Source organism: Seriola dumerili, unplaced genomic scaffold (genome assembly GCF_002260705.1).
Source record: "Seriola dumerili isolate Sdu_G_001 unplaced genomic scaffold, Sdu_1.0 BDQW01002177.1, whole genome shotgun sequence".
NCBI lineage: Eukaryota > Metazoa > Chordata > Actinopteri > Carangiformes > Carangidae > Seriola > Seriola dumerili.
In genome coordinates, this window is record NW_019176432.1 from 420741 (window position 1) to 432861 (window position 12121).

A 12121-nucleotide genomic window follows, 5' to 3' on the forward strand; every position below is an offset into this window, starting at 1 on the left:
TTTTATTTTGATTAGTCATCCATCTGTAAGAGGCAGGTTTGTGTCTTTAGACATTAGAGCAGTGTGGCTGCTCTGAATACAGGCCCTCTGCTTTTTCACCATTGACCTCTCTTTTTTCTCTTTCTTGATTTTTTTAACGCCTCTCTCACCGTCTCTCTCTCTCTCGCCCTCCCTCTCTCCCTTCATACATATTTATTGATGTTTACTTGATGGGAACATTTGGAGCTGAAGACTGATGGCTCTTTATATCAGCATGAAAAAAAACACCACACACACACCACCTCTCAGCTCCATCTCTTTCAGGTTTGTTTTTTTCTGCTGACTGTTTCTTTTTCGGAACTTTTTCTTCTTCCGTGTCGTTTTTTCCCCTGTGTGTCATTTCAACAAAATCCATCATCAGAGGAGCCGTTTGTTTATGTCGATGAGGCCTTGGAAGTGCTTTCAGTTCAGTTTTAAACTGGTGTCAGGATGCAGGATACTGTTTAAGTTTTGAGATGGCGATGAGTGATGAATCAGGAAAAACATCTGAACATAAACGGACTGCATCTCCACTTATAGGTCTGACACATTACCAAAACAGCTCAGTATAAACCACAGCAATGACCTAAATTAATAACCACTGATGTTATGATTGATGTGTTTACTGCGCTGGTGTTTAAAACACTCATTAGTGCTTTTAGTGAAAATGGGGTATTTTTGCTGAGCACTTTGATCTCCAGTGTCCACAATTCAGGTCTGGTTCTGCAGGCTTGTTGTTTATGAATAAAGCATGTATGTGCATATGGACACAATCACGCTTGTATATCTGAGGACAGAAAGTTTACAGCTGATTGAAAGTGTGTATCATCACAGAGTTGACTTTACAGAGGAATTAAATGTTAAATTTGTCATTTGTTTTTGTTACATACCAATGATCTGTCAATGAATTGGCCTCAGCTCGTTGCTTCTCAGTTTTTCCAGTGGTTCATTTAAATATTTAATGTTCTCTGTTACTCATGTGAGAGCTGCAGTAATGAGGCATGTTCAACGTCGTACAATGAGCTAATTTACAACATGAACATGAATGATGTCACCAGCTTTTTGTTTTATATATTTATATATTAATGATATTAGATTCATTTTCAGGGGGATATTTAAAGGAGGTTTGAATTGTCTTAATAATTTATTTTGGTTGGTGAAGCGTCAACAGGTCAAACAGATTAATAAGCATCATTTATGCATTGATTCAAATTCAGATTCTGCAGATTTTTTATTAACATGCAATACAATGATGACAAACCAGTTCCGTCCAGCATGAATAAGTACAGCGTTAGTTAATTAAACAGAAGTAAAATATTCTACACAAAGGCTCCGACTCTCCATGTTGCTTTTGGCCCCTCTGCATCCTTTAGCTCCTTGATCTCATTTAAATATCAAAGATACAAAACATTTGATGATGCAAGGTTTCTCAGTGTTCAGTGCTCAGGTTGGTATTTTCCATCCAGACCTCTGGGACCTCAGACTGGCTCCTAATCTGCTAATTAACATTTATACTACAAATCCACAATTACTAATGACTGTTAAACTCTAAGTCCTTTTTCAATTATCACTAATTATATATTTGTTGTAGATTGTTGTTTATTGAGTTTGACCTTCATCATTAGATCTTTACAAACATGATCTGTCAGTTCGCACTGAACTCAGCTTGTATTTCTAATGAAGGTCTTCAGACCTGACTTTACTGGGCTGCAGCTGACTGGGAGTTTTGATGTGAGAGGAGCATTGTGGGTAATCAACAGCATCAATACGTACTGACTGAACTGTGTCCACATTGAGTCAAATCAAATACAAGACAGTTGTGTAACTGACACGAGACGCTGCGTCTTTTTATCCCTCAGAACAACAGAATGTAAGAATCTGCGGCTCATAACTTTTGTTGTAATCAGAGTAACGTCTCAAATAATAAATGATTTATTGTTGTTAAGGTACGTCGCTCCTTTCATGTTTTCACATCACTTTCTGCTCGGAGCCGAGAAAATTCTCAAAACACAATTAAGTCAAACTGTTTGCATGTCAGGCCGAAGCAAGACTGTTTCTCTCTGTTGATAAAAAGCTGACATTTAGGAGATTTATCACCAGGCACTGAGGACACATTTGCATTTAACACTAACACAGATGTGTTGAAAAATGACTTTTTTTTCTTTTTGTCAGTGTGTAGCCGCAGGAGTAACCGATAATGATCCATCACTGTGATGGACGGGCTCGTAGAAATTCCCTCAAAGTCTATTTTTATCTGTCATGTTTGCCACTAAAACAAAGATCTACTTTGTGTTGCATCTGCACAAGTGGATTTCAACATGTTTGATGCCAGTATAAATGTGGTTTGTCTCTTGTTGCTTGTTTGTTTTGATGCCACAGTTCAGTTTATTTTCAAAGCAGCTGCTCGTATCTAGTTTTATGTAGTAGAGTCACATTACAGTTCTGAGAGGCCTGAGACATTTCAAGGCATCTTGCATCATTGCACCTGATCAGATGAACCAAAAGCAGGTTTAAAGAGGTTGATTACAACAGCTGAGAGCAGAGTGGCAGTGAACGCACCATTAAACAACAACACATGATGCTAAATTGATGCTTAAGTGTCCAGTGTTCTTTGGAAAACATCAATAGATAAAAACCTTTGCAGGATCTCCTTAATGACTACAACTCCTGCATAAACTACACTACCCATATTGCTTGGTTTTAGTCCTAGGCTGAGCTGATGAGTGCAGCTGGGTGATGAGAGGACATTATGTGAGCTTTCTGCTTTAATAGTTTGGTCAATACAGTGAAAGAGAGAGAGAAACAACGAGAGAGATGGATGTTTGTGGAGGAAGAGGAGTGTAGTGTTTTTGTCTGGGGGTCTACCAGTGATTTTATTTGGATGTGCGCATGTCTGCTCACATACATACAGTATATATATATGTGTGTGTGTGTGTGTTTGTTCAGAGAGCCATTGATTGGGTATTGACGAGGCTGGAGCAGTGATTTATAGCTGCTGGTCTCTGGGGAATAATGTCTTCATACGAGGCGGACAGAGGAGTCGTCCTCACAGCGCAGATATAACTCCATATGGATTAGCCCGACTCCATACGGGTCAATCAACACACTTCACCCCGCATCACTGCACGCTGCAAACACACACACACACACACACACACACACACACACACACACACACACACACACACACACACACACACACACACACACACACACACACACACACACACACACACACACACACACACACACTGATTCACTGACTCACTAAGGTCGAGGCCAAAATCAACTTAAAGCTCAGAGCACTGAAACTAGAAATTTAGCTAAAAGACTTGTTTAAACATTTTATTGATATTATTTATAATGAATATTATAGATAATATATAATAATATACTAAACAAAGTCTGCTCATGGAAGTTACTTATTGCTTAATTACAGATTACAAAGAGCATCCTTTGAAAAAGTAAAAAGCTTTGAGCAGTGGTTCAAAGTGGGGTCCGGGTACCCCCAGGGGTCCTTGAGGGTGTTCTTGGGGGTCCCAAGCAACAGGCGGAATAATTTATTTTCACTATATTTCCATCCATACGTAACACAAGGGCAGAATGTGCAACTATCTTGGTCGTGGCTTTCAAACACTTTCTGTAATAAAACATCCAAAAGAAAAAAACGTGGGAGGGAATCTTGTCAGATCTGGTTCTGTGTCTAATTTGTCAGTTCAGGGATCCTCGATGTGAAAACAATTTGAGACCCACTGGTGTCACTGATTCTAATCAAGCCTTGGATCCGGTGTCGACAGGAAATACATTGTTTCATTTAGGCTACTTGTATATGGGCTTTTATTTTGAAGTCACAATGAAATAACCTGCCTAGAATCCCCTCCTTTTGATTTGACGAGAGAGACTGACACAGAAATCCACTTGTTGGGTTTCTCCTTGTTTGGCAGTGCAGAAGTCAGAAAGATGTTTTGGTCACAACACAAAGCTGATGATGAAACTCATTAACATGGACATTTTATTTTTTATTTTTTAGTTTACTGTTTTCAAACCGACCACCTTCTCGACCCCTGACGAAATGAAATGTGCGCTAGGAAACTTCATTCCCATGCTCTGTTAGTAACGGACCTGTAGTTCGGGTCTCACACACACATTCTGCCTCTTTCAGCAGCTCATGTGTTAAAGGTGTGGACACAGTGACAACGTTGACACTCACTGTTGTTGTTACCACATGTTGTGTTGAAAGGCGACGCAAGGTTTATTGTCCTGAACCACATTTAACAGACGTGTTGAAAATGACTAATTTTATAGATCTCACGCACACACGAACACACACACACACACACACACACACAGAGGTGAGACTAAGTGGGAATGACACAGTCGGTTCTACTCTCATCACCCGTCCAAAACAAGTATTTTTAGTTTGCCTGTGAACCACATCGAAGCATCTATTTAGTGTTTTGTTAGCCTGTTGCGGTGTTGACTCTGAACATATTTGGCTGACTGTGCTGTCAACAGGCTGTAACACCGTCAGGCTGTAACGCCGTGTGATGCTAACAGGCACCAAGAGAGATGATACTCAGCTCTGCACAGAAATAACATCAGTACTGAGAGAGAGGGAGAGAGAGGGAGGGAGGTTGTTTTATAGCCACAGTTGTAAAGTCCACAGAAATATAAGTCAAAGAAAAGTTCATTTGTTTATAGAGCTGAAATGATCCCAGCTTCTCAGTTTTAAGGGTTTTCTGCTTTTCAGTGTTTTACAGAATTATAATCTGATTCTTTTTGGGACATTTAAGACGTCACCTCCAGCTCTGGGAAATTACACTGGGCATTTTTCACTATTTTCTGACATTGTATAAATGATAAAGATAATAAAAATATTCATTAGTTGTAGCCCTGTTTAATTCAAAGCTTTTCTTTTGCTGCGTTTTTGGTGTTTAAGAAGAAAAGAAAAGTCTAACCGGTCGCTCAGACTGAGAAGAGGCTGCGTTTGTTCCTGTGAGATGATGAAATGTGATTCAGAAAGTCTAGTTTGAGTTTTGTAATTCATGAGTTGTAGGTTGCCAAAACACTGTAGTTTGTTTTGTTTTTTTCATTACTTTGAGACATCAACAGTAGCATTACGCTGCTCGCATTTCAAAGTGATCTCTCGAGTTCATCAAAAGTTGAGTGAGGTTCGACTTTTCTCTTGAACAACTCTGTGTTTTAAGCTGGAGCGCTCTGTAACGTCCTCCCTGCTGTGCTCTCATCACTTCTTGTGTATAGAGCATGGCTTTAGCACATGTTAGAGTTTGTTGTATTTGTCACTAATGTGACTGAGCCTCCGTTGTTGAGGATGTTTTCCTGTCCTGCTTCTCTGAGTTGTGTGAGGTTCATGCTAAACGACAGAGCGGTAGAAATCGTGTGTGGTCATTCATGCATATGTACGACTGTGTTCACAAGTTTGCAGATTTTTATTCATTTGTGCACGAGAACATATTTGCATGTGCTTCTGTGTGCAAATATTTCGACCGCACATGCACATGCACATACCTGTGTGTGTGAGTGTGTGTGTGTGATGGAGGTGTTTATGCTTCCCCTCCTCCTCCCTCCTCTCTCCACTGTAATAAACAATAACCGGGCATTAATCTCCCGGCCTGCTGCCTTAATAAATAATATCCACACATTCATCAACTTAAACTATTCACAATCAATGCAGCTCTTCATAGAAAACCCACCTAATAAATAGTGGTGCGGCCCACTGAGGCGTGAACTTATAGACCAGCCGGCTGATAAATGAACCGACCCCCACGGCGAGACGCCTTTTATGTGGAAAACTGCAAGTGAGAATTTTTCGATTTTATATTACACTATTTTACTCTTATTACTTTCCTGTGTGTGTGTGTGTGTGTGTGTTCTCTGTACATCCTCTCAGGGTACAGTAGGTGTTTGTGATTTATTGGAGCGGTGAAGATGTCGGTCTATTTGTTTTATTCTAGTTCTGGGGTGTTTACCTATTTGTTAGGTACTGATGTCACAGTTTTGTCTTATTGGTCTCAGAATCACAGTCACTTTATTTTCTCTGCTGCACACACACAACTAATATACACACTAATATAGAACACAGTGAAGATACAGGGGAGACATGTAATGTTTGTCTTAGAGGGATATACAAGTAACATATGGAGAAATATGGTGATGAGAGCTTCATATAGAAATGTCATGTTAAAATTCATCGGGAATTTAAGGTTAAAATGCCGTTTAGTCAGAAAAACAAACACATACTTTAAATACAAGAAAACAATTCAAGAAAAATTATAAAGCAACATCTTCATAAGTATAATATTACGTCTCCAAAAAACAAGAGTTACCTTTAAAAAATCATTGTTGGACCTGAATTCAGTTTTGAGCACATTTACACTGCAGTGTTTTTAATTGTATTTCATTCAGATCCAAATGTTGTGATGATGCTGATAATTGTGATCCACAAAAATGTAATTTAAAAAGTATTTATTAAGTAACTATTATTATTGTCTATCAGTTATTATTAACTATTATTATTATTATTACTAATGAGCTATTGGACCCCTGAATTTCCCGCAGGGGATAAATAAAGTATCTATCTATCTTTCTTAAACCTCATCTCATGCATTCACTCCAGTTTATATCATCAGTTATTGTTATTATTTTGTATTTTGTTCCATAAATTCTGTCGTCAAATTTTCCTTGAATGAAATAGTTTCCTTTAAAATGAGTTAATAAATTAATTTAACAATTTTACTTTGTGATTTTGCATCAGAGCAGCTGCTGCTCATTGAAGATATTAGTGGCATTGATGATGGCTGTATTGTTGCTGCTTACAATTATATCGAAAATGATTAGGTGTGATATTGATGATGGCGCTGGTAGGAGTAATAATCAATGACCTGACAGTTTGTAAAGATGATGACTGATTGGATTTTATATTGATGATCAGTTCTCAGTTGAACAGTAGAGATGGTGGTTGGTTGTAGTTGCTGTGGTGATGATGCCAACAGTCCTAACAGTGATGGAGCCGATACTAATCATCACAGTGTTAACAGTGTCCCTGCTAACTGTCATCAGAAGCAGGTTTAATAACGGGATCTCAGCCTCTTCATCGGCTCCTTAATGTGATTGACAGAAGACAGACAGCAGCTAATCACCTCAGAGCTGCGAGTGTCTCTGCTGTCTGCTCATCAATACGCTCTGCTGACTGATGCACAGCCACTCGTCGCTGTAGGAAGCAGATCCTCTGGAACACAAACTGAGCTGCGCCTCAGTCTCAGGGATCTGGGACCTTAATGACCCTCGTCCTTCATCCCTCGTCACCTGATTCGTCACAGTAACAACCAATAGCATTAGTAATTTACACCAAACAGCGGTTTCACTGTCACAGACAAATTTCCAATGTTAGAATAAAATCTTGAGAGTTTTACTAGAGTTGCATCATTTGATCGTTTGGTGTAAGACGGATCACCCGAGCTTCTTAAATGTGTCTTTTTATTTTCTCGTCTCGACGTTCTTGGCTCGTGCAAATAGTGACGTTCTCTGTCAACTTCTCAGGAAGCAGCAAACCGAGTTGATAGCGAGCACGGACACGACTCTGGGGAGGCGCAGGAATGTGAATTGTTTGGTGTAACGACGGCATTAAATACATGAGGGAGGAAAAGGTAAATTGAACACAAGGAAAATCATTTCAAAATAAATACAAACAGAGTTATTTGGGAAAGATCCCCAGTCTTAGTGTGAGACTAAAAACTCTGTGACTTATGAGTGAGTAAGAATCTGTTGATACATTCACGAGTTTCAAGCATCTTCTTTTTATTCCACAGTTTTCATGCTTGTTTGCTGCCTGCAATTATTGAGACATCTTGTGCGATGCAATTGAGCCGATCTCCCTGCAGTGTACATGTGTTTTTTATTTGTTAGATTTTTTTATTTTTTTATTACATTTATTTTTAATGTCTGTAAATGGAATAAAAGGTTGAAAACGATAAAAGGCAAAACAGAGAAGGTTTACAAGATATGAGCGGACGCTGTGACCACGCTAGAAGAGTCCTGCAAGTTAAAACACAATCAGCTGATAATGTTGGGAGGCTGTGTTCAACCCAGTAAATAGAAAGAGTGTGTGATTAGATCTGCTGCTGTATGGAAGCAGGACACTCTATTAACACACACACAGCTATTGTTTGGTTGTTTGTTTCACTCTGATTCTCTCCCACCGTGAACTCTCATTTGGGCTAGACACACACACACACACACACACACACACACAATCTCTTTATATCTCTTCTTTTCTTGTTCTGTTACTGTGTCTATCTCACTCTCTCCCACTGCTATTCCTCACACACATACACACACACACACACACACACACACACACACACACACACACACACACACACACTCTTGCGGTGATAGATGATCCAGTCATGATCTAGGCCTGCATTGTTGATGAGGGTCATGCTGCCATGGTTACCGGAGCAGTGTCCGACTCCCCTCGCCCTGTGTGTGTTTATAGACCTAACACTGTGGTTCCTCTCCGTCTGTTTCTGTGTCTTTAACGTCTGTGTTTGTCCCTGACTGAGTTTTTTATGGTTCATTTGTGTATGTTGTTGTTGTGTTATTCTTATGTGTCTGTTTATTTATTTATTTATCTAGTTTATTTGAATGTTGTGTTCATTTTTCTTTGTCTTATTTGTTTGTTAAGTCAAGTTTATTTACAGCTTTAGAATTTGGACAACCTCCTCTGTACCCTCCTGTTCTCACCTGTCCCCCCCCCCCCCTCTCAGACCGTACCAGTGTGGCCACTGCTCCCAGTCCTTCTCTCAGCCGTCGGAGTTGAGGAACCATGTGGTGACGCACTCGAGCGACCGACCCTTCAAATGTGGATACTGCGGCAGAGCGTTCGCCGGGGCCACAACGCTCAACAACCACATCCGCACGCACACCGGAGAGAAGCCGTTCAAGTAAGTAACAGTGAGTACCCCCAGCCACCCACCCATCCGACCCACCCAACCCTCTGCTCCCTCCCGCCCGCCACAGACTGGAGCTGGGCTGACCACTTTCACTTAGACACGACACCCAGCTAACACCCGCTGACATCCTGTTAACTGCCTGCTGACACCCTCACTTCCTCTCCCTGACACCCCAGCTGTCATGTGCCGGCGTCCGAGCTACTGCTGATGTCACATTTTCTGAAGATGAATGAAAACAACCATATCATTTATTTTAATTGGCCCAAATGCAACCAACAAAACCACAAACTTAAACAAAACCTAATCACTCAGGTGACAACCTTTCAGACGACTCCTCAGCTTCTTTGTTGTGGCATCGTTAAATTAAAAAAGGCAGTTGCATTTTAGAAAACTGTCTGTAATAATTTATCATCCACATTATTTCTGTCTGATTCTGATTTTACGACAGTGAGACAAAAAAAAAAGACTAAACACTAATATAAGCTCTCACTTTGTATTTGTTAACAAGACATTATTAAACCTCTGCTGCCAGCTGTGTTCATATGTTTTGAACAAGAAGGTATTTCAGTCTTGTTCCAGTATTACTGTATTGTACTATTTGAATACATGTTTTTTCCTTAAATATAAATTTAAACTTAAAAAAAAAAAAAAAAAAGCTCTAGTTTGATTTTGAAATAAAACGTTACTGCTCCACTAACTACACCCACTGACACCTGCCATGTGATAACACCTTCTGCTTTGCCATGCTTCAATCTATTGGTGTTTTAAACTGATGTAAATTGAATACTTCCTGCTGCTGCTGCTTCACAGTAGAAACTGTCCACTGACTAACAACCAGAAGGCTTTTATTATGAAGGTGCTAAAATAAACATCCACTTATTTACCGTGATTTAGACTGCTAACGTCTTATATGATAAGAACCGGAGACTTCCAGAAGCTGTAGCACGTACAGTTCTTTAAGTGACTCTCATTATTAAATGGCTTTTATGTGAAATCTTACTGAATCAATAGAAAGGCTGGATGATTTTCCAGAACACAACCATTGTGAGAATGATGCTGTATGACTCTCAAACTGTGTCCAGAGCAGCATGAAGCTCAGTGATCCATAGATCAACTCAGAGGGTCAAAGGTCGCATGGATTCCTTTTAATGTGAAAGGCGTTTCCTGACCCTAGTGACATGAAATGACCAAGAAATGCTCATAATTATAAATAAGGATCAGTGTTGATTGTTGGTTCAATAAGACCAATGCAGCCAGACGACAGACAAGTCAGAGTAAACGAACGGAGCGTTAAAACAAATGAAACTTAAATGACAACAACATGTCACCTGGTTTCACTCTGGAGAATAAACTATAAAGACTAATATTCACGACGTATCAGCCTGTGAGTGATTTACATTTCTTAAATCAATAGAACAATTTCTTAACAAAGCATGACACAAAAATGGAATTACTTTTACAAATATTTAAACACTGAAAAAACACTTCATGTCACTGTCATTCGCCTCTTTTTCCTGGGTGAATGTTGATTAATCTTATTGTTTTCTTGTACTAATTAAAAAGTGTTAAAAGACTCACATCTATCTCTCTTGTCCAGGTGCTGACTCCAAAAGACTTTGTGAGTTATATCTTTATTATATTATATCATGTTAATGTATTACATGAAGAAAAGTACAACGAACAGCCAGTTTGAGCTTGAAACGTTGGACATTTCTTCATGGAGGAAAGAAAAATAAATTAATATGAGCAAAAATCAGTGGTGTGAGACCTGTGGGAAACTAAACAATTTAAATATCTTTTTATTCTCCTGTTTTATTTACATTTTATTGTAGTTACAAAACAGGGGAGGGGAGAGGGGCAGAAATGTGTTTAGGCCCTCAAAAACAAAAAAACAAAACTTTATTTCTTTCTTACGTGTTTTTCCATAATTCATGATCCCTCTGTGGAATATGGGTAATATTTTGTTCCATCTCCCGTCAAAGCTGGCGTGACCTCTGACCTTTTTACGTGCTTCACTATCAGCTGTCTGTGATGTTGACCGTCAAGAAACTCCCGCCTTGTTCTTGTGTTTAGCTCGTCGTAAATCACTGCGGACGAGAGCATCAGCAAACCGCTCCACAACATTCAGTGTAAATACAGAAGAACCCGGATCGCAGCAGTGAGCAGCCTGATAATGAATCTCCACGCTGAGGCCGCTCATTTCCATTTTTTCACTCTGTGCAGACTGATATCATTAGAGGACAAGCCACACAGCAATTAGGGGTTTCTGGACGCTGCTGTCATCCCGTCAGCAGTGCAGGACAATAAGGACACTCCCAGTGGACGAGGAGGTCAGCTTCCAGGCAGAGGGCAGGAGGACAAAGACTAAGACACATAAAAGAAAGTGAAGAAAGCAAAATAAGGGATTTGAGTTGTGGGAAATCTCGAGGACACGTATCAGGGGAAAGCTGGTGGAAACAAATTAACGCTCTTAATAAGCAATCAGAGAAATCCGAACTTGTCATTGATGTGGGGAGTGAAAGGGCGAGAAGAAAGAGGGAGAAAACGAGGGAGGAAGAGCGTGGTGGAACAAGAGATCACGGTGTAAAAAGTGAAGGCGAGAAATACGGTTAAAGCAAATCAGCGTTCTTAATAAGCAATCGGAGGAAACCCCGAACCTTTTCATCAGCACTTCAGAGTCTCGGTGGAGGCAGAGCGGGACAAAGACAATCATGGACGGGCGTCAGAAATCTTTAGCGGATCGATGGCCTCGGGGAGTTATCTCCTTTCGGACGGTGCGGCGGATAGATTAAAGCTGCCACTGTCACTTTGTCAGGAGGAAAACGCTCAACTTTATTTTCCCGCTGAGGAGACGGAGGCAGAGATTCTGTGTGGTCGGCAGCTTTTCAGCACCGATACTCGCTGGACTGTGGAGCCTGTCAAACTGCTGCCGCTGTTTTCTCTGCTGTTCATATATAAACACTCGCAACATCAACATCACAACTTTAAGTATCTGAAGGAGGCAAAACAGGAAGTAGATTCAAGACGTAATGAGATGCTCCTGGTTTCTTTCTCCTTTCTGTTTTTTTATTTTACAAGATTGTTGCTCTGTTCGGCCCCAAGGCGCTGACAGGTAAAACGTTGTTCCT

At 40.1% G+C, this 12121-nt stretch overlaps 1 protein-coding gene across 1 annotated transcript in view; it reads left to right on the forward strand.

Annotated features, from left to right (window-relative positions):
* The window catches only part of prdm6 (PR/SET domain 6), an 88331-nt gene that overhangs the window by 73002 nt on the left and 3208 nt on the right, over window positions 1–12121 (forward strand). The window contains exon 8 of the mRNA XM_022769078.1: window positions 8808–8984. Within this exon, the coding sequence (XP_022624799.1) occupies window positions 8808–8984 (177 nt within the window). The remainder of the gene's footprint in view (window positions 1–8807; window positions 8985–12121) is intronic.